The 24,432-nt window shown below is 33.1% G+C and overlaps 1 protein-coding gene across 1 annotated transcript; it reads right to left on the bottom strand.

Annotated features, from left to right (window-relative positions):
- Nucleotides 1-1,031: 1,031 nt before the first annotated feature.
- LOC140053877 (AP-2 complex subunit alpha-2-like) lies at nucleotides 1,032-23,457 on the bottom strand. The gene is made up of 23 exons (XM_072098610.1): nucleotides 23,352-23,457; nucleotides 20,584-20,666; nucleotides 20,067-20,135; nucleotides 14,482-14,624; nucleotides 13,732-13,925; nucleotides 13,342-13,471; nucleotides 12,851-12,952; nucleotides 12,567-12,737; nucleotides 12,335-12,423; nucleotides 12,022-12,093; nucleotides 11,539-11,635; nucleotides 11,053-11,190; nucleotides 10,671-10,853; nucleotides 10,355-10,452; nucleotides 9,848-9,977; nucleotides 9,421-9,522; nucleotides 7,940-8,119; nucleotides 7,487-7,695; nucleotides 6,941-7,237; nucleotides 6,477-6,593; nucleotides 6,163-6,232; nucleotides 5,686-5,820; nucleotides 1,032-3,712 (listed from the first exon to the last, which is right to left on the bottom strand). The coding sequence occupies exons 2-23, from the start codon at nucleotides 20,645-20,647 to the stop codon at nucleotides 3,635-3,637; spliced, it is 2,868 nt and encodes a 955-aa protein (XP_071954711.1). The 5' UTR covers nucleotides 20,648-20,666; nucleotides 23,352-23,457; the 3' UTR covers nucleotides 1,032-3,634.
- Nucleotides 23,458-24,432: the final 975 nt, after the last annotated feature.

Here is a 24,432-nt window from a genome sequence, read left to right on the forward strand (position 1 = left end):
GATAAAAATGTAACATATCAACGCGCGCGTACAAAAGCCGTACAATTGTTATCAGTCTTTGTACGCGCGTGTCTCTAATGATGTCACGTATTTGAAATCAATACAAGAAACTATCTGTCCTACCTTTACTTGAAGCTTGTTTGGTGCCGCCGAACGGTAGCTCTACTTTCGATGATATTGATGACGTTTGCGAGAAATATTTAAATTCAACCTTATTTGTTTCAACATCCATCTTTTGCCCTTTTGGTAATTTGCAAGACGTGGATTGGTCACCCTGGCTTGTGGTCGATGTTGTGGGGACCGCTTCTTGCTCTTCGGTACACCTCACTGCTCCTATGGGAACATTGGAATCCTTTAAGACGAAGTCGAGTTCTTCAGATTGTGCGTCATCTTTGATAGCCGCCCTCGAATTGACATCCTCTAGGACTACTGTCTTTATTACTGGTCCTGTGGTGGTGGTGTCAGTATTAACGTAATTTCCAACCGGAGCTGCGATAGCAAATTGGTCCGATTGCAATCGACTAGAACCAGATGCATCATAAGTAGGCGTATAGTGGTGACCAACGCCAGATGGGGAACATATTCGACGGTCTGCATCTACCGTTTGCAAGATTGATTCAATAGAGTGCTTTAAGACGAATGGCTTTCTTCTCTCCACCGCCATCAATTTACATTAACATTATCGTCTGATTCTGTCAAAGATCGACCGGCGGCCCAACCTTTATGAAGTTATTTTTATTTGACGTTTTGGTCGTCTTCTTATCATGGCGCGTAAAACAACTATTGTCTGATCTTTCTGATGCTGACGCAAACGCGTTGCTCTTATCTGATATAAAGTTGTAAAACGCAAGACGTGTTTACTTTTGGACTAGTTCATTATTAATATAGGGTAAGTTGAGAATATAAACATCGTATACGACTTATTTTCGCAAGTATCTCATTGGGATGCTATGAAGTACGAACGTAACTGCTGCACCACCCGAATTCAATGCACAGTTTGAATAAAGAAACACAGCAAAGTTTTTGGGATATTCTTGTATTATTTTTATTTTACATATGAATTCTGATATCATCAATCATGAGGCAAGGTAACTATTTGGCCCATCCAATTAATACACTATCTTTTCGTATTCAGAAATATGCACAAAATATTTTAATTGACATTTTTTCGAACGCATGCGCTCTCATACAAACAATATGTTTTTGCATTTGTTTACAATACGTTTGTTTGTAAATTATAGCAACATCCTGACAACATATTAATATTTCGTTGCCAGGATATCATTTTGAAATTCACCCAAAAAACTACATTCTTGTCACATTGTCTGGGTACAGTACTGCCGTGGTAAATATAATGCTATTGTCTTTATCATCAGTAATTTGCCGAAACAAAAATTATTTATCATTTTGACAGCAAAAAAATGTTAATTAAACTAGCAAAGATTGAACGTCCAGGATATGGCAGACGATTAGAATGATTATATCTATAACAATCTTAATAATAATGATAATAATAATAAATTCAATTGTACAGTATACAAAGAACTGGGATAATATAGTAATTATACCAATATTACAAAAAAAATATGATAGAGCATTCAATATATGACAGCGAATACAGTTTTATTTAAAATTTCTTAGTACAATGTTATATACAATATCTCTAGCCACGTCTTCCTACTACTTCTACTAATACATAAAAACAAATGTGCTAATGTTGTATGTGAAATAACATACCAATAATATATTGATATCAATACCAAAATGATATCAATACCATATTGATATCAATACCATATTGATATCAATAACATATTGATATCAGTACCATATCATATCAATACCATAATGATATCAATAACATATTGATATTAGTTCCATATCATATCAATACCATGATATCAATAAGATATTGATATCAATACCATATCAATACCATAATGATTGCATATCAATACCATAATGATATCAATAATATAGTGATATCAATACCATAACGATATATCAATACCATAATGATATCAGTAATATATTGATACAAATACTAAAATGATATATTAATATGATATCAATGGAATAATATCAATACTTTAATGATATAAATAATTGCAATATCAATATCACAATGATATCAATATTTGTAATATCAATATCACAATGATATCAATAATTTGAATAATGCAATAATAGTACAGTATATCAATAATCTATAATATTAATTTTTTTTTATATCAATAATTTTGACCAAAAATAAATGTATATGATGTCTTTATGGAATGGCCGCAAACTATTTCTGTTTTCATTTACTTTTACATAGATTTGTCCTGTATATTCAATTCACATTTTTGTTTAGATTTTACAAACATGAAATTATATAGAAATAATATATGACACAAATAAAACTCAAATTCATTAACTATATAAAAATAAGTTTCTCAAACACTTTTGGGAAAGATTCTTTTTTTGTATTTTGGTTTTGCTTTGAAGTTGTTAAAACAAGTAAAAAAGAAAATTCACATTTCAATCACAACTTTGTTGTTATATTTTTTTTACGCTTTTTAAACGGATATTTATATTTTTACAAAATTGATCATTTATTTTACAAATCATACCATTCATAAGGAAACTTAATTTTGATTATATTATTGTATTTTAATCAATATTCTTTATTATTAACTTTTAGCTGGATTTTGTCAATTTTCCAATTTTGTCAATTTTCCATAAACCAATGTTATTTCTTTAACTAATCCTTCAAAATCTGTTAATGAACTTTTATAATTGTTGCCTGTTTTGTTGTTGAATGTTGTTTTCCTTAAGATTATGCTAATTATTTAGATAATAATATGACGAGGGCCTTTGTTTGATTACACAACAAGTGCTGCGGTTAGCGTAAATCAATACACAAACAAATCGTCAGAGGACATACACTACATTACATTTAAAAAAAGATTTAAATCAGACATAATATGGATTAAGACCACAATACTGTGGCTATCAAGAGTGATAAAAAATATGAGGATTAACAAGGATTTGTATCAAGAGGGATAAAGCGATATGACGAGGATTAACAAGGATTTGTATCAAGAGGGATAAAGCGATATGACGAGGATTAACAAGGATTTGTATCAAGAGGGATAAAGCGATATGACGAGGATTAACAAGGATTTGTATCAAGAGGGATTAACAAGGATTTGTATCAAGAGGGATAAAGTGATATGATGAGGATTAACAAAGATTTGTATTTATGAATAATCCTGAATCTGGAGAGAGAAAAATATACTTTCTTTTATTTTTTTTATAAGAAATACATGTTTACGACAACATAACACTACATACTATCTGTAACACTCAAATACAACATCAATTTAGATTTTTAAAATATACTACACAATTAATACACATAAAATGTACGCTCATTCAATCACTATTTTAATCATTTCATTTAATTCTTACGTCGCAATCCCCGTCATACAATTCAATAACTTTAGTTCAAGAGAAATGTTACCAAAGTAATGAAATTGAATACATCATTTCGAGTTGTGTATTGGAAACGAAGTTTATCACTACAAACGTGCAAATAGCTGTGCCGGATTCTGTTCACTGGTTTCACAAAGGGATAGGGGGCGCTATTTGATCAAAACTGCGTTGTTAACAATCTACACAATTCTTTCGATACAGATTCACGACTTGTTCTTAATGTGAGACGGTACATCTGAAATAAAAATTTGGGCTTTATCAAGTCAAACTGAGGTACACATTCATCCTAGAACTGAATATAACTGGATGTATTGTTTTAGGGAAGACTAAGTATTTAACTGGATGTATTGTTTTAGGGAAGACTAAGTGTTTAACTGGATGTATTGTTTTAGGGAAGACTAAGTGTTTAACTGGATGTATTGTTTTAGGGAAGACTAAGTGTTTAACTGGATGTATTGTTTTAGGGAAGACTAAGTGTTTAACTGGATGTATTGTTTAAGGGAAGACTAAGTGTTTAACTGGATGTATTGTTTAAGGGGAGACTAAGTGTTTAACTGGATGTATTGTTTTAGGGAAGACTAAGTGTTTAACTGGATGTATTGTTTTAGGGAAGACTAAGTGTTTAACTGGATGTATTTTTTTAGGGAAGACTAAGTGTTTAACTGGATGTATTGTTTAAGGGAAGACTAAGTGTTTAACTGGATGTATTGTTTTAGGGAAGACTAAGTGTTTAACTGGATATATTGTTTAAGGGAAGACTAAGTGTTTAACTGGATGTATTGTTTTAGGGAAGACTAAGTGTTTAACTGGATGTATTGTTTTAGGGAAGACTAAGTGTTTAACTGGATGTATTGTTTTAGGGAAGACTAAGTGTTTAACTGGATGTATTGTTTTAGGGAAGACTAAGTGTTTAACTGGATGTATTGTTTAAGGGAAGACTAAGTGTTTAACTGGATGTATTGTTTAAGGGAAGACTAAGTGTTTAACTGGATGTATTGTTTTAGGGAAGACTAAGTGTTTAACTGGATGTATTGTTTTAGGGAAGACTAAGTGTTTAACTGGATGTATTGTTTTAGGGAAGACTAAGTGTTTAACTGGATGTATTGTTTTAGGGAAGACTAAGTGTTTAACTGGATGTATTGTTTTAGGGAAGACTAAGTGTTTAACTGGATGTATTGTTTTAGGGAAGACTAAGTGTTTAACTGGATGTATTGTTTTAGGGAAGACTAAGTGTTTAACTGGATGTATTGTTTTAGGGAAGACTAAGTGTTTAACTGGATGTATTGTTTAAGGGAAGACTAAGTGTTTAACTGGATGTATTGTTTAAGGGAAGACTAAGTGTTTAACTGGATGTATTGTTTAAGGGAAGACTAAGTGTTTAACTGGATGTATTGTTTTAGGGAAGACTAAGTGTTTAACTGGATGTATTGTTTTAGGGAAGACTAAGTGTTTAACTGGATGTATTGTTTTAGGGAAGACTAAGTGTTTAACTGGATGTATTGTTTTAGGGAAGACTAAGTGTTTAACTGGATGTATTGTTTTAGGGAAGACTAAGTGTTTAACTGGATGTATTGTTTTAGGGAAGACTAAGTGTTTAACTGGATGTATTGTTTTAGGGAAGACTAAGTGTTTAACTGGATGTATTGTTTTAGGGAAGACTAAGTGTTTAACTGGATGTATTGTTTTAGGGAAGACTAAGTGTTTAACTGGATTTATTGTTCAGAATTGTTTTAGGAAAGACTAAGTGTTTAACTGGATGTATTGTTCAGAATTGTTTTAGGGAAGACTAAGTGTTTAACTGGATGTATTGTTCAGAATTGTTTTAGGGAAGACTAAGTGTTTAACTGGATGTATTGTTCAGAATTGTTTTAGGGAAGACTAAGTGTTTAATCTTTTATTTTATAAAAACAGTCACATGTCACTTTGTGGCCTCACAGCAATATTGCACATGCTTTACAAGGTGATAGCAAACATAAAAAATACAGACGAGAGGGAAACTGCCGCAAAGAAAGGAAATTAAGCATTAGGAGCTCGATATAAAAAAGAGTGTTTATTGGTGTTTAGAGCTGAAAACGGAACTACATGAAAAACTCAACTGTTTAGAATGCTTCTGCGATTTAACGAAAGATTTTGGTCCCTTAACAGAAATGGGGATGCGTAGCAAAGATAGCCCTTGAGTAAGAAAATATTTTCAAAAGTACCACTTACCTGAGCTTGTGCATTAGGTTCTAGCCTCATTAGGCAACCAATCTGCAGCTCTCTTGTTTTTAGGATACCAGAGCATACAAAGTTATCTGGATTCGGATCTACATTTTCCAACAATCCCATACCAAAGCCGATTAGCTGTAAAATAAGTATATCTGTGTTGTATTTTGTGCATTGTATCTGTTCTGAGGGTCCCAAATGATCAGCAATATCTGGATGGATCACCCTCATTAAATATGGTTTAAATAAATTAAATAAATATTATATAGCGGGACGAATCCTGTCCATAAATAAGACAAAATAAAATACTACTGTCCAGATGATGATAGAGACATAGACCTAGATAAAGCATCAAGGCCAGAACTCAAGCCAACTTACTCAACAACTACCCACAACCCTGATTATTTCTTTCCTTGGATAAAACCTAGATAAAGCAAGTACTCAAGTCAACTACCACGTACAATTTTGATTAATTGTTACCTTAGCATTATTAGCCTGTCGGTCCATTGGAAGGGCTGCCTTAAAAATATTCTGTGCTTCTTGAGATGGGCTGAAAAGAAAAGCATTACAATTGTAAAATTAATGGCAACAAACAATATTTCCAAATTGCATATGATGTCATAAGAGAATACAATTTATAAAATGGTGGGAAAAAACCAAAAGGAAAAGGCTCATTATTATGGCTAAACCTTATAAAAAAAGAACAATCTAGATATAAAAATAAACTGTTAGATTAAGGAATCACAGTCAAGCTTAGGAGTTAGTACTTCCCAAATGTACTAGCTGTATCTTACATATTAAGCTGTTTCCATCTGGAAAAGAAATCAGCGGAGTTCATCTCTGCAGGCTGAAAGAATTTAGATACCATGACGGGAGCTTTAAGATTTACAAATTGCTTTGAACCACCGTACCTAAAATAAACAACAACAAAAACAGAATAAGAAATTGCCAAATATTTTTTGAACTTACAAACAATTGTATATAACCTAAAGCTCTGTCTACACTATCAAACTTTATGCGACAAAATAAAGTGATGTGCCCATATATGGACATGATGATGTCAATTGTGATATAACTACCATATTTGGGCAAATCAAACTAATTTGATAGTGTGAACAGAGCTTAAAGCCATAATCACTCACATGAATGAAATATAATGTGCCCATAAATGAACATGATGATGTCATATAACTATCATATTTGGGCAATTTAAACTAATTTGATTGTGTGAACAGAGCTTAAAGCGATAATCACTTACATGAATGAAATGCTAATTCTAGGTGCATCTGAAAAGTCCTCAATACATTCTACATTTATCATCTGTTGTACTTGCGCTCCACAGTCGATGGTACCACCAACATCGTCAGACTGAACAGCGATCTTAGACCTTAAATCGTTCGGACAGCTAACTACAGTTGAGAAGTCTGTGAATTGATAGCTAGTCTTGTTACCAAAGAACAAACCTATTCGTCCAAGGTTCATTCGGTACTCAGATTTTACACCAATCTGAAGAAGCTCATTCTCAAACAGTACCCCATTGTTCTTGCAGATAAATCTTTAAGAAAAAAATAATCAAATTGGCACTAAACTAATATCACCAATTAAGTAATAATAATATATGAATGTCAACAATCCTGACATAGTGCCAGGGTTGTAAATAATGACTTTCAACTCCACTCGCTAAGCCTCAAATGAGACTTAGTTTATAAGCACGATAAATTATAAAATATTTTATCCATCCTGTAATTGGCAAGTTTGTGTCCGCTGGTGGATGTGAATGAAATAAAAATAATATTTTACTTACTTGTTAAAATTCTCTTCAGCACCAGGCGACAAAGTATTTGGATCGCCCATTGAAACTGAAGCAGGCGCGCTCGGGGGACTGCCGAACATGTCAACAAGTAATGATGAGTTATTAGTGGTGGGGGCGGCATTCAGTGATGCTGGCTGCGAATCAAGACCGAGAAGGTCTATTGACGCTGGGGGCGCAGTTGGCAATGGTGGTTGCTGCATCTACAATAACATAAATAACAAATAATCTTACTATGGTGTAAATGTATTTAATATTTTAATTTAATTTATACCAGAATGTTACAATTTGCCTCAATGCAAATGTAGTTGGTAGGTAGTATAGGCCTTTTTCACAAAACGGTGAACATAAATTAAACAAATTCTTATGAGAGTAGAAATCTTATTTTTCTTTATGCCGCATATATCTACAATCTTTTACAAAGTGTATTAAAATTTCTAAAAATACCTGTGGTGTGGGGTCATCCGTGCTGCTCTCTCCGCCGACGTTGTTAATTGACACACCTGGCATTGCTTTTGATTTTGTTTTCTCTTCTTCTTGGAATCCCAATGGTTTCTTCTTCTTTAGTTTAGCAAGCAGTGATGATTCTCTTTCAGGAAATGGGGGCATTTCCTCCAAAACAGTTGCCTATGGGAATATTGAGTTAAATTATTGTTATTTACGATTTTTGATGGATATGTCCAAAAATTCAAAATGATTCTACTCAAGAACAGGAATTCATGCCAAAATTACATTAATATTTTTATTATCCATTCTATCACATTAGTATTCTAATTTCTGTATCCCGTTTGCCCATTGAAACACACTTTTAAGTTATAATGTATGTCAAAAATAAATGCAGTCAGAACCTTTTTGGTAACAGAAACTTGTTTTCAGTTGTCTGCCCTCCTCCTGTATGTCATTCTTATAGGGGAGGCCAATGTGTTTTTATGCTATAATTTGTTGTCTGCCCTCCTCCTGTATGTCATTCTTATAGGGGAAGCCAATGTGTTTTTATGCTATAATTTGTTGTCTGCCCTCCTCCTGTATGTCATTCTTATAGGGGAGGCCAATGTGTTTTTATGCTATAATTTGTTGTCTGCCCTCCTCCTGTATGTCATTCTTATAGGGGAGGCCAATGTGTTTTTATGCTATAATTTGTTGTCTGCCCTCCTCCTGTATGTCATTGTTATAGGGGAAGCCAATGTGTTTTTATGCTATAATTTGTTGTCTGCCCTCCTCCTGTATGTCATTCTTATAGGGGAGGCCAATGTGTTTTTATGCTATAATTTGTTGTCTGCCCTCCTCCTGTATGTCATTCTTATAGGGGAGGCCAATGTGTTTTTATGCTATAATTTGTTGTCTGCCCTCCTCCTGTATGTCATTCTTATAGGGGTGGCCAATGTGTTTTTATGCTATAATTTGTTGTCTGCCCTCCTCCTGTATGTCATTCTTATAGGGGAGGCCAATGTGTTTTTATGCTATAATTTGTTGTCTGCCCTCCTCCTGTATGTCATTCTTATAGGGGAGGCCAATGTGTTTTTATGCTATAATTTGTTGTCTGCCCTCCTCCTGTATGTCATTCTTATAGGGGTGGCCAATGTGTTTTTATGCTATAATTTGTTGTCTGCCCTCCTCCTGTATGTCATTCTTATAGGGGAGGCCAATGTGTTTTTATGCTATAATTTGTTGTCTGCCCTCCTCCTGTATGTCATTCTTATAGGGGTGGCCAATGTGTTTTTATGCTATAATTTGTTGTCTGCCCTCCTCCTGTATGTCATTCTTATAGGGGAGGCCAATGTGTTTTTATGCTATAATTTGTTGTCTGCCTTCCTCCTGTATGTCATTGTTATAGGGGTGGCCAATGTGTTTTTATGCTATAATTTGTTATACTTTGCATCTTTGTTATGTATTCTACTTTCTATTCTATTTGAATATCAATGTTTTACCAAAACTTCTGTGCTTGTCCTGTTAGAAAGCTGTAGATACTCTACAGCACGCTGTTGTAGTTCAGCATCTGCATTTCTTAGTTGGTTATCAGTTTGCAAAACCTGCAAGAAAAAAAGAATTTAAATTATGTTTTTACTTGATCTAATCTAGCCTGTGAAAACCTTAACGTAACTCACTATGATAAATAAATAATACTAGTAATACTAATAATAATAATACACATGCAGCCACTGTCAGCTAGATGTGTACATTGGACTTACAGTTTACAGTGTTTATCTGAGAAGACTCGTTCTACCACCAGAACCATTGAGTGAGTGAGCCACAAACCCTTGCCGATGTTATGGCTAGGGATTACGGTTTCACTGTGTTAATCGCTCGGTCATAACACACACTAATATAATTTATTTTGTGATTCAATAAACTTACATCTTGAATAATGTGCTTAATCTCTGGAAAGAGGTTGATAAACTTGATATACGTAGAGAGCAGGAGGCCTCTTGTAGGAGCACTACATAAATGAAACTTGGAATGAAGGAGCTCAAACTGCACTGAAGGACTGAAAGATAAAAGCAAGAGTCAAATATGGTAGGGATATACCCAAACATGGTAGTGATATGCCCAAATATGGTAGTGATATGCCCAAACATGGTAGTGATATGCCCAAACATGGTAGTGATATGCCCAAACATGGTAGTGATATGCCCAAAAATGGTAGTGATATGACATCTTCATGTCCATATATGGGCACATCACATTTGTTTGATAGTGTAGACAGATCTTGAAATCATTCAGTGTTCTAGTCTAGGAGCACTATGAAATTAAAATTAGGATCTAACATACAAACAATATATCCTTTGCCATTATAATTCATTTTAGTTCATTGAAGTTACTAGTTTTTATTTATGCAACTTTTTAAAACTTTTATAAACTAACCTGGATCTGGGATCACCTGCAATTAGGTTACCGAATTCACCAAGGATGTACCCTCCTACTTTTACCATGTTTTCGTGGCAAGCTGGTGCCTGAAGAGCCTAAAACAACAAAAAATCTTTATTATTCAGAAACAGACTTTCAAAGAATCAGAAACTTAGGAAGTCCAAAAGAATGTTTGGTATTAATGGTAGCTATGCCTAAAACTAGCCATGAGTCTCTAGTTATTAATTAATTACAATCATTATTATTTTTTTAAACTTAAAACCTAGACTACTTAAAGCTTTTAATTACGTTAAATAATTTTTTTTAAAAGTACCTCAAAACAAGTTTTAGCTGCGTAGCCCTGGACGTCGTCTCTGTTTATGACTATCTGAATGACTCGGTACCACACCTCCTCGCTGACATAGTCTCCTGCTATTCGAATTAGATTAAGTATTGTGTCTACGTACCAAGTATAGTCTACAGCAAACTTTTCTGCTAAGATGGCCACTTTCAACACCTACAAAGAAAGAAGATAGTTCTTATAGTATTTGTTCAGAATTTATTCATGACCTATGACCTATGGAATCAAACAATGAAGAAAGATTGTGGCGGTGAATTGTGAACTATATCTCAGATACATCCGCTTGATGATGATGCTGTCAGTATTTTTAAAAGTGTTTTTTGGTCTTTTTAATTTCAATTCAAAGTATACAGACCATTTCTTCCCGAATGGAATAGTCTGCACTCTCTAAGTAATTCAACATTTCTGCTACTATTTCCTCCGCATTTGTTTTGTCGCACATAGCATACAGTAAGTCAACGGCTCGTTGTCGTACACTCACATCACGTTCAGTCTATTAGGCAAACGAGAAAAAGGGTTATATATTTTAGAAACCAGTGCCAGTCTAATTAAAACATTTTTTCCCCATATCACAGATTTACAATGGATATTAAGAATACACTTTCTTGAAGGATCTATGGTTAAAAAGTTATAATTCTAAAGCTCTGTCCACACTATCAAACTTTATGTGTCAAAAATATGTGCCCATATATGGACATGATGATGTCATATTACTAACATATTTGGCCATATCACTACCATATTTGGCCACATCACACTTTTTTTGTCAAACTTGTTTGATAGTGTAGACAGAGCTTAAGAGACATTTAATTAACATAACAATTGAGAAACAATGGAATACCTTCAATGCAGTTACAACTGTTTCTTGATGTTTTTTAACAGCCTCTCGTGAGAATTCGGATGACGCTAATAAACACATGCTCTCAAGTGCAAGGTACCTGTAAACAAAAATGTCACAAAATGTTTATTATTATGAAAAATAAATCATTTTGCATATTTGCAATAAAGATGTGTTGTCCCCCAAAAACATGAAAAATGATGATTAATTATTATTATTTTGTAGTTTTAATAAAGTTAATCACTTCCGCAGAAGAAAAATTCCATTAGCTGGCAGCCAATTTGACTATTTTTTTGCTTTAAATTACAGTTTTTTCAGGTAAATAATTTTTTCCTCAATCAAATTTTTCGTTAAGTGGATAACTATTTATGTGACATTAAAATGAAAAAAAAAATGTTAAGAATTATTTTTCAGGGGGACAATACATCTTTAAACTACATCTTATGCCATGTTAGGCATAGAATAAAACAATGAAGGTAGAACTACCTTAAGTTTGTCTCTCTATGTTGTAGGAACTGCCCAAGTTGATTACACGCCCTCACTAACAAATTAGGTTCACTGAAAATGAAAAATGGATTGAGATATTTAGTAAATAAAGAGTAGCTACATTATGGTAGCTACCACATGCATTTTTAAATATTGTTTTTTTTTATTTCATACAGATTCAACAGTGAGTAACTTACCAATTACAGGATGGATAAACTATTTTATAATTTATCATGCTTATAAACTAAGTCTCGTTTGAGGCTTAAGGAAGTGGAGTTAAAAAAAACAAGATCTAGGAGAAAACAAAACTTACCTATCGTGGTGAATTATCAAACTAATAGCTTCAAAGAGAACAGCGTTCTTGGAGTTGGAATGTTGGACCTTCTTAGACTTGGGCGGTTCCTGAATAAATATACAACAAAAAGAAATCAAATACATAATTCGAAATAACAAATGTTGAGAATTTTGATGTTGATAATGATGTCAATAACGATTATGATTATGATCAGGAACAATAACAAAAATGATCGATAAATATACGATACCTGTGCTTTGTTGAGAATAGTTTCCATACACTCGTTGAGACGACCTCTGACCGCTGGGTCATCCGGCGGACCAAAACATTGGAGTAGACGCAGAAGTTTGACAGACAGCCAAGGTGCTGGTACAAAATAATATGTGTAATCCTGGAAGTCTGTGTATGATGATGTAACAATCTAAAAATAGAACAAGGTTTGGAATTATTATTACAAAGTTCTAACCATACCATATTTGGGCAAACTAACTAGTGTAGACAGAGCTTTAAACAAACATTGACAATGGATCTTACTCTGCTGAGCCTTGATACGGCCAATGAGATACAGCCTTTGAAATCCTCTGGGTTAGCCTGCACTAAATCATGGATCAAACTCGTGGCTGCCGTAACAACACCCTAAAGAAAATAGAATAAAAAATTAGTATTTAGTACTTCAGCAGCAGTAATACCAACTATAAAGCCCCATTTCTGTCTACACTATCAAACTAGTTTGACAAAAAAAAGTGTGATATGCCCAAATATGGTACTGATATCCTTAAATATGGTAGTTCTATATCATCCATATTTAAGCACATCACATTTTTTTGTAACATAAAGTTTGATAGTGTAGATAGCAATACCAACTATAAAGCCTCACAAAATGGTGTTCAATATTCAATAGAAAAGAAGGTCCCATTTCAAATGATACACAATCATCCAATCAAAAGACAGGCATAGTAGTACCATAACGATTTCTCCTCAACGTCAGAATCACTTTATTTGTAATGGATTGTTTCATCTCTTACCATGTGTTGATCGTTGAGAAGGTGAATGACCCTCGAAGCCCATTCTCCTACCGGCACAGATGATGGGGACGTACGGTACAACCGTAACAAACACAACGATGCACTTTGTTTAACTTCATCAATTGTATCACTGAAAAAGAACATTATATGTTTTTTAGACACATACATTGACCGCAAGACTGCTACTCTAAAGCTCTGTCTACACTAGCAAACCTTATGTGATGAAATCATGTGATGTGCCCATATATGGAAATGATATTATTTGATTATATCACTACCATATTTGGGCACATCACACTTTTTTGTCAAACTAGTTTGATAGTGTAGACAGCGCTTTAGACATTGCTATTGAGGAGAAAAAAAATACAGGAATAACAATGGAAAACTTACGAAGAGACAAGCAACTTTGGCACCTCTTTGCCCAATTCCTCTGCCATTTCTTTGCTGCCAATGTTTGCGATGCAGTGAAGAGCAAGGTTGATATGAGCTGGTGTACGACTGTTAAGATCATTCTTAATGTTCTGGATCACCAGTCGCATCAGGTCACTACTCTCACTCACAAGAACTGATATGAATAGGTATCCCTACAATGGACGCAAACATTAACATTAAAGACTAAGACTCAAGACATCTTTTGGTCCACTTTAAAATGGAAATTTGTTTGCTTACTGTAAGCTACAATTATATAAGTTATGTATGTTTTAAACTTGTCTTTGCCTTTAAACCTTGAAACTGAATCTTTTTGAAAAGCAGTACTACGTTACTGAAAATGCAATCCAGTCAAAAGAATAAATAAATATCATTTTAAGGTTTGTCTGGTAAATAAACACTAGTAAAGATAAGTTTTCCGTACACAATGTGTTTCCAAAATGAAGTGCGGTTGAGAATTTCTCAATGTTTTGGTTGTTATGCTACCCGCTTCTGGCAAATTAAGATGAGTCTGCAACACATACACAGTTGCGACTCTTTGCTATGTGCGTCTATTGCTTTGTCTACACTATCAAACTACTTTTTTTGTCAAATAAAGTTTGATAGTGTAGACAGAGCTTTACCCCTAAAGTAAAAATTATGTACATATATGCAATTAATGAAATAAGTAGTCTGGACGATCTCACAAAAAAACTGCCAATCACAACTTACGATTTGTTTTTCTGTGTATTTATTGGAGCTTAGCAGATTAACAGCTTCCATGTGTCCAAAGTCAATGTCATGACCAAGAAGAAAGATGAAAAGTAGTTTGCAGACATATTTCTTTTTTTGATATCCATCTAGCGTCTTATCCCCTAGAAAAAAATGTATATAAAAAATAAAACCAAAATATCAATATCGTTTTAGTAATTACAGTATCACCACTCAATTAAAATAATTCTGTAGAGATTTGATTAATTAAAAAGCATTTAAATAATTAAAAGATAAATATTTTAAATAACGATTCTTGGAACTAATGAAGCAAAACTGATTGTTTTGAAGCATGACTGAAATCACTGAAGCGTGGATAAAACCACTGAAGCATAAATAAAATCACTGAAGCAAGACAAAACCGGAAAATTGAAAACCGAAATTGCTTTATTGGAAATAGAATATGATAATGTGAAATAAGATTCACTCCATAAACACATTAAAGTATTATAAGACATTCTACGCCAAAATGAGAATTTATCGCCCCCTCAAAATTTATGATAGCATCTTAAGAAGTAAGAGTTTGAAATTCTCAAGATATTAATTTCATTCGTATTGTCTTACATTTCATTAAGTGCTGGTCTGACTCTGAGTGAATTTTAATAAGATGAAATCTGGAGTCAGCAATCTGGACAAGCAATTATGATTTGACTAATATTTATTAAAAATGTTAAATCAAAATTTAAAACCAGCCTAATTAAAAACTGTACAGTACCATAATAAAATGTAAATAATGATCATATGATTATTAATGTATATTATTAATTATGCAATTATTATTTTTTTTTTTTTTTTTTTTCTGTCTCAAAATTTCATTTTTTTGTTATGTAATGCGTCCGTCTATGTTTTATGTTTATGCATGAGACCACAAAGACAAGCCACTTTGGCTTCTGTGTATCTAACCGATAAAACTGTTAAATGTTGAATAAATGTTGTTAAATATAAAAAAAAAATATAATTCTTAAAAATGTTAAATCAAAATTTAAAACCAGCCTAAATAAAAACCGTATACAGTACCATAATTAAACAAGATTAATGTAATGATGATCATAATGTGATTATTAATGTAATGATCATAATGTGATTATTAATGTAATGATCATAATTTGATTATCAATGTATATTATTATATTAATATAATAAATTACAAACCTATGATATTAAAAAAAAAAATCAATAAATTGCCACTTTACTACAAAAATCTAAATTATAAAATAATTTAGCAGAGCAAGGTGAGTGCACAATAGAAACGCTGTCAAAAGCTGATACAGTCTGTTTAATAATATTCACAAATTGTTAACAATAAAAATGAATGTTTATGTTGATGATTCATTAATGGCTTAATCTAACAATTCTACTGTGGTGACTAGACAATGACTTAGATTTAAAAATATTTTATTGGCTTTAGAATTTACAAAGAAAATTGCTTGTTTCATTAATCACTAAAAAAGGGCTACCGACTCGGACACCATTATTCTTTTATATACAACAAAATATTACTAACAATGGCTACAACATAAAAATCTTACTAAACAAAAAAAATGGAAACAAATCATGGAAAACATGGAAAGCGAGTGAAGGTGGATGGGGGAGGGTAGACGTAGAAATATAATGTCTATTTAGCTGGTTGGTTGGTTGTAATTAAGGGCTGTACTTCACTCAATGACATAAATAGTTCATACACAAACTCTAAGTGTTACCGCCACCAAAGGCTTTTAAATATATTGTATTGTACAGCAATAAACACTAAAGTAAAAAAGTACGACGGACAATGACATTTAATTCATTTAACACTTAGAATTATTAATATTCTATGACAGTAATAATAATAGCTGGGCTGTTGATGAATAACTATGTGCCGTACGTCACACTCGGATAATTATGCTTATCAAAAAATAGATTATGTTTTACAAACCGTTTTTGATATGGCTTTATACGTCAGTAAATTCAAAATGTCACATATACTGATGTTCAGGAATTTCAATAAATAATATGAACAAATTGCTAATTACTATGCATACTAAAATTAAAGATTTTGGTCATAAAAACAAAATTTGATTTGAACATTTATACTGATGATGCTTTACTGATAACATAAATGCTTGGTTCATATTCAGGAATATCTATCTATTACTATAATCGATGAAAATGTTAATACAATCAGGAATACATTTTGCAAAAAGAGCCATATAGTACCATTAACAATAACAGTACCATCTGTGATTTAGCTACAAAATGTCAGATATTTCAATAAATTCATACAAATTTAAACATTCAGCCTCAGCGGGTTTAATGTACAGTAGCATGAACTTGGTATTTTTTATACATGTCATTATTTGGGGATCAACTTATTTTGACAAGTTACAGTAGAAAATCAGATTTATAGTTGGGGTAGGCTGGGATTAAATTAATCCACAAACAGGCAACATTTTACAACTTTAGAAATAAGATGTCCACGTGTAATTTTAATTATTGCCAACGTAAAGGTCAAAGTTAGCGCATCTTGTAAAGAAATCAATATATTTGTACTTGTCAAATCCCATGATTGCATGATATTTGAATATCAACTATTTACAATAAAACATACTACAGTATGTGGCATTATTGTAATCGTATCAAAACAAATAAAATATGGTTAAATTGTTCTCCTTTCATCAGAAAATTTGGGATGATGGTCATAATTTGATTTTGATAGAGCCATAATTTTAATTAGTAATTTTTGACAGGCTTGTTAAAAAAATCAGCTTTGTGAATACTAATGCAACATAGGTTTTGCACAGCACAACATTGTCATGTTGTCTATTACATTATCATGTTACATTGTCTTGATTAGACTGCTACTGTATGATGACCATTGGGACTGCTAGGCTGTGTCAACCAGATCTACAGTACTACTGTGCAGCAACCTATATCAAAATCAACTACTCAATTAAACCCAATGTACTGTATCAAACAGTAGCTGACCTTAGAACTAAGTATCACAGTGATCATATATAACAAGTAAAGGAAGTTGTTAACAGTAAAAATGGACTGGGAGGAAGTAGGCGGCATTGTGCCTAACACTTAAGAAGAACGTCGTTCATTTGTATAGACAACTATAACATATTCTCAAATACTACGGAAATAAATTCAGCTATACTTAAAAAATTAATTTTAAATTATGTTATCCACCTGTCCAAAGGAAATTTTGTAGATTTCTTCTTACTATCTCTCTTCTCTATTTACCATACTGTATTGTACATTGGCTCCATAAAGCTCTGTCTACACTATCAAACTACTGTAGTTTGAAAAAAAAAGTGTGATGTGCCAAAATATAGTAGTGATATGACATTATCATGTCAATATAAGGGCACATCACATTCACATAAAGTTTTATAGTGTAGATAGAGCTTAAGCACAATCAATGAGCTCTGGATGACATCATCATGTCAATATAAGGGCACATCACATTCACATAAAGTGTTATAGTGTAGATAGAGCTTAAGTACAATCAATGAGCTCTGGATGACATCATCATGTCAATATAAGGGCACATCACATTCACATAAAGTGTTATAGTGTAGATAGAGCTTAAGTACAATCAATGAGCTCTGGATGACATCATCATGTCAATATAAGGGCACATCACATTCACATCAAGTGTTATAGTGTAGATAGAGCTTAAGTACAATCAATGAGCTCTGGATGACATCATCATGTCAATATAAGGGCACATCACATTCACATCAAGTGTTATAGTGTAGATAGAGCTTAAGTACAATCAATGAGCTCTGGATGACATCATCATGTCAATATAAGGGCACATCACATTCACATCAAGTGTTATAGTGTAGATAGAGCTTAAGTACAATCAATGAGCTCTGGATGACATCATCATGTCAATATAAGGGCACATCACATTCACATAAAGTGTTATAGTGTAGATAGAGCTTAAGTACAATCAATGAGCTCTGGATGACATCATCATGTCAATATAAGGGCACATCACATTCACATCAAGTGTTATAGTGTAGATAGAGCTTAAGTACAATCAATGAGCTCTGATTGTACAGTAGGTTGATTTTTACGTACACATAGAAATCTTTCTTCTCTCTCATCTCAGTTTATCTTAGATAATCACACACTGTACAGTATCACTATCACTATGAATGTATGAGCTCTGGATAGGAACATAAATTACAATAGTACATACTGTACTGTACACATAGACAGCTGGGACATTACAGTAATAGGATCATTTGATTTGCGGTAACTATGGACCTAGGCAGGATGGGATGTGCTACCTCATTTAATTTCTCTCAGTTTTGGAAACTTGTATTGTACTGAGGTATGCATACTAAAGGACTTGCAGTAGATCCTCTGTCATCACATATTAAAATCTGCCAGCATGCAGTTGAAAAAAAATCAATCCAACACTACTTAAAGTATATGAAATGAAAACAAGTTTAATAATATGCCATGAATATCGCGCAAGATGAGTTGCATATCAATTGTCTTTTTCACTAATAGGTTAATTTGATCATTTAAAATGTTGGTGTTACAAAGGATTAAACTAATGATAAAATAAAGGTTTTAACTACACTCAGTAATATAAACATCTAATTGTTCATTCAAAGACCTTTTAATCTGTCTTTGATAAAAATTAGTAGTTGTGCTGGTCTGTAGATACCATGTCAGTTCTACTGTAAGTTCAAATCCTGATTTGGATGCAAAGATTTCCTCACAACATTTCAAAGGACTTTGAACATACAGTACTACTATAACATCACTGTACATTTTCATCATGATTGCAAACTGACAAAAATAATTAATAATTCAACATTCTCAATCTGAAAGGTAATTTACCGTCACGTGGTAATTCACATTACATTACGGAGCAAGTACATTTAAATTACGAACGAACATTTAGACTAAAAGACTATGTGTATTTATCTAGCCAGCTAACATTTGGCTGAGACCGGTTTACAAGACCTGCTTACTAATCCAAGATAAGTGGCAAAGCTCAAGCAAGGTCAGAGGTCATCTGCTGCTGGATTCATTTTCTCAATGCCATTGGGGAATTGATTTTGAAATGAAATTTACCATCAAAAAAAGCTATAAAGTTGTCATAAAAATAACATAAAATACATTAAACTACCTCATAAATGTATCTTGCAAATTAAATCAAAAGCGAACTTATTTTGAAATGACATTGACTTTCAGAATACGGCTACATTGAAAATCAGCATTTATATTTTAAATGTGCTTATTTCTATTTATAGTAAAAGGAAAATTAAACACACTCGCATTTCAGAATAAAAAAAATGGGTAATAAATTAATGTCAATGTTTTATTTTATTTGATTTTTAAGGTAGAAATTGTCATCAAAACAGTGAATTAACTTTTTTTAAACCACATTTAAACATTGATACTAAATATTTTAAATATTCAATATGTAATTGTAATTAAAAAAAAGCATTTTAAATAATCATAGCAACAATTACCACCTTTTGTAGACAGATTTTCTATTGATATTAATTATGTATGCTATCACAATGTATACTGACCTTTAAACTTTGACCTGATATTTGCTAATTCTTTGTTTATCCTTTTGATCTCTGCTTCCTTACTTTTGCCTACAAAATGAAAACAAAATATAAGATTGGATTTTTTTTTGTATTTGATACATTATATGAAACAAAGGATATAGTATTAAAACAGAGTACAGATAAATTATTTAAATCCATCACCACCTTTACCTCTAGATTCTCGACCTGTATGTACAGTAGTTGCACTGACACACCCATTAATATGCTACTACCTTAATCTAATGTTGTGTTGATTACGCTTCTTGAATCCTAAAACCCTTGAGTCAGTGGTTTGTTAAGCTCTGTCTACACTATCAAACTAGTTTGATAAAAAGTATGATGTTCCCCATATACAGCAGTAGTGATATACCCAAATATGGTAGTGATATGACATCATCATGTCCATATTTGGGCACAAAGGACAAGAATGCTATGGTTTGCCTGTACCTTTACAAACTTTAGCATTGGCCTCTCAAGAGATCCATTATTAACTTACAATTTCTAATGTCCGATATAAAGACAGCCAAACCCCTCATTCCATCTCCCTTCACGGCAGGCATGGTTTATGATTGATGAAACCTAGCAATCAGAATGACAAAAAGAAACATACTTATAAGTGTGTAGCCTTATAAATATTACACAGATACCTAATGAGGTGTAATTAGTATGTCTGTGCAGGTAAAAAGCAACATTACTGTAGCAATTGTGTCAAAGTTCACAGCAAATTCTAGGAAACACCCAGGAAGTTCATAAAGAAAAGATGTTATGGCCTGGACAGATTTGAGAACACACATTTTTTTTAATGCAAAAATACAGTAATGTTTAATTAAGATAAAGTAATTATTAGCAATATCATGCATTAACAATGCTGAAAACGTGATTTTTATAAAAAGTTTTGCTATTTTTTAAAAAGTGTACTCTACTTAGTTGGCTGTCCATCAGAGTTATAAAGGTCAATAGTTTAATCCCAGGCAACTGAATACTTGCTTGTTTTAATTCGGTGTAAAATGTAAAATACAGTAGTAAGTGAATAATATAAAACAATAACACTGTACGGTAGTACATAGCCAAACCTTAATGTACAGTATTGTATACGAAAGTCTATTGCAATATACAGTTAATAAAATAAGTGTGACATCGATTGACAGTCCACATAAACTGTAAAATGTGAAACGTTCGTCTTAATATAATAATCTACTTTAATACTAAAATCACGTTTTAAACTCCAATTACAACAAAACTCATTAAAATAATCGGGTCTTAAGCCAAGGTAATTATTTAAATGTTATTCAGAATGGATTAAAATTACATTTTGACAATCATGCTTTTACCAGTTAATGTTTAGTTATGGTTGGAACGAATTTACTGTATAGTGTCTAAAAGTTATCTTCAAATCTTTTTATAGTTTTGTACTCTGAAAAGGCAATCAAAGGTTCCAAGTACAACAGGTACTTATCTGATCAGTCTTAACCTTGCATCGCTATATTACATTAATTGGCAGCTAATGGCTGATGGGATAATGGTGTGCTGCAGGGTAAGGAAAATTACCAGGGAAACCCATTGGTAGGACAATGGTGTGCTGCAGGGTAAGGAAAATTCCCAGGGAAACCCATTGGTAGGACAATGGTGTGCTGCAGGGTAAGGAAAATTACCAGGGAAACCCATTGGTAGGACAATGGTGTGCTGCAGGGTAAGGAAAATTCCCAGGGAAACCCATTGGTAGGACAATGGTGTGCTGCAGGGTAAGGAAAATTCCCAGGGAAACCCATTGGTAGGACAATGGTGTGCTGCAGGGTAAGGAAAATTCCCAGGGAAACCCATTGGTAGGACAATGGTGTGCTGCAGGGTAAGGAAAATTACCAGGGAAACCCATTGGTAGGACAATGGTGTGCTGCAGGGTAAGGAAAATTACCAGGGAAACCCATTGGTAGGACAATGGTGTGGTGTAAGAGAAATCCTGGGAAAAACTTTGATAGAACAATACTATGCTGTATTGTAGGGGTAAGGAATAGTTCTAGGGAAAACCCTTGGTGCATTCCAACAAAACTGGTCCTACCCAAGTATTACATTAATTCTACAACAGTAAATAACTTATAATTTACTTGATACAGTACTTATAATTACAGAAAAGAACATCCCATATCCAATAAACAATACAGGTTGAAAAATACTAATATGTTAATTTAAGTTTAAAATTGCAAATTAAATTGAATGATTCAACTGTAATGGCTTATTCTAATTTCAAAATTTGTAAAAAGTATGACTCATGTATTTTAACATACTGTAAGAGATTGACCTGAATTTTGTATGTGATATGATGTATGTAATATACTGTATGTTTGGGATGAGATTTGTTTACTTATTTTATTACTGTAGGTCACTTTGATGCTTCATAAAGATGTAAACAAAGATAACATAATGACGACAAATTTTGAAAAATGACTAGGAATACAGTAGACTGAGTAATGGAGTAGATTTACTGTATTAGAACAATTTTTATCGAAATAAATTGTAGTACCGGAAAAAATATAAAGACATACAGTATGGGAGTGTATAATAATAATAATTGTAACATAATACTTTTTTACTACTACTGTAGGTTGGTGTCCAGCCTCACACACAGACTCCAAGTAGACGGCAGGCCTAGCAAGTTTAATTAATAATTTATTTGTGCATTTAAATAAAGTGTTGGTTTTGTGCATGCATATTGTAACCTATAGGCCTAGGCCTACTTTTGTTATTAAGGTGAAGCAAATTTGTCTACGTGAAAAAATTACCTCAAACCTAAAAACTGGGTTCTGTAGACTGTATGCGTGTTCTTAAAAAAAACATTCCAAAAAAAAAAGGGTCCTGATAATAAAATAATGAAAATTATTCGCATTAAAAAGATTCAAAGTAACATGCTATTTCTATACAACAATACAAGTTATTTAAGAAGAGTAGGCCTATACGTGTTGTGAAATACACTAGGCCTACCAAATGAGGCGGAGAAGGTTCAAACCAATGTCTTCCAAGGCAAGGCTAGTCCTGTAGCTAGGCCTAGAGTTCAATCGATACGTGATGATCGCCGGACAATCTACAGCCGCCTCTCCTCCCTCGACACAACCCGATGCTGCTGCAGCAGTAGTACTAGGCCTGGGCCTAGTAGTAAGTCGAGTAGTTCCGGTGTTTTTTGTGTATTGACTAACGACTAACCATTTCAATCTGAGCTTTAAAATATACATTAGCAACAACACATATCACAAATGTAGCTAATTTACTTACAAAATGATAAAATATGTCCTCTGAATGCAGTACTTTTCGTAAAATCACCTTGTCAGGCACCGAATCCCTACACAATTTTTACTATCGCGCTACCGCCCAATTATGGCCGCCATGTGTAAGGTCAAATCGAGGCTCTCCACGTGTCATGTGATTTAACGGAACCGGCGTAGTGAGGTATATTCAGAGCGTCATTCTGGCGACTGGAGCATCCTCTACTTCTCTACGGAGCGCCATTTATGCATTTATTAACTTTAGCTGCTAAGGTAGCACAGTGATATAAAAAGGAAATTAAGTCACTACTTTTAATATCGTTTCGTAAGTTAATACACTGTGCTCAAGTGGATCAAATTTGGCGCTAGTGGAGCACAGTGATATAAAATAGAAATAAAGTCATTTAAGTTTCAATATCTTTTCATATGATACACTCTGCTCAAGTGGACCTAATTTAAAGTCACTTAAGTTTAAATGTCTTTTCGTATGTTAATACACTGTGCTCAAGTGGACACGATTTGGCACCAGTGGAGCACAGTGATATAAACAACAAATAAGTTACTGAATTGTAACATCTTTTCGTATGTTAATACACTGTTCTCTAGTGGATCCAATTTGGCGCCAGTGGTGGAGCACAAATAGTCACATACAAAAACATCGAGAAAAAATACTTCTGAAAATACATATATATATATATATAGGCTATGTTAAATATCGGTTACTCAATCAAAATTAGTTTCAAGCCAAATCAGTGATTTTAATAATCTGCGTTTGTCTAAGATAAATACTTACTTAGTGTCACCGGAGAGTGCACCTATTCATTGAAATATGACATTAAATATTAAGCTGGGCCAGAGCTAGTAATGAAAATAGAGCCCATTTTTTTTTTGCACTTATACTTATTACTATACATAATCACATATGGTAATGTTGAAATTTTAACTATCCAGATCCGAATTCAAAATTTGGGGTGGGGTTTTCTTATTTAAAACTCGACTTCGTATAAGGCCTACCCGGCGGAATTAGTCTAAGCTTCGAAATTGGTCTAGAAATCGGCATCTTTACAAATGTTCTATATATTTGATCTTAT

The sequence above is a fragment of the Antedon mediterranea genome, chromosome 7, assembly GCF_964355755.1.
Source record: "Antedon mediterranea chromosome 7, ecAntMedi1.1, whole genome shotgun sequence".
NCBI classification, from domain to species: Eukaryota; Metazoa; Echinodermata; class Crinoidea; order Comatulida; family Antedonidae; genus Antedon; species Antedon mediterranea.

Bases quoted from the DNA above. Each gene is read 5' to 3' on its own strand.
- LOC140053877 (XM_072098610.1), bottom strand. From the start codon at position 20,647: ATGCCTGCCGTGAAGGGAGATGGAATGAGGGGTTTGGCTGTCTTTATA. The intron at 13,472-13,731 runs GTAAGTTTTCCA...GTTCTTTTTCAG, and splicing joins CCAAAGTTGCTTGTCTCTTC to TGATACAATTGATGAAGTTA. The intron at 12,094-12,334 runs GTAAGTTTTGTT...TTTCATTTTCAG, and splicing joins TTGATAATTCACCACGATAG to TGAACCTAATTTGTTAGTGA.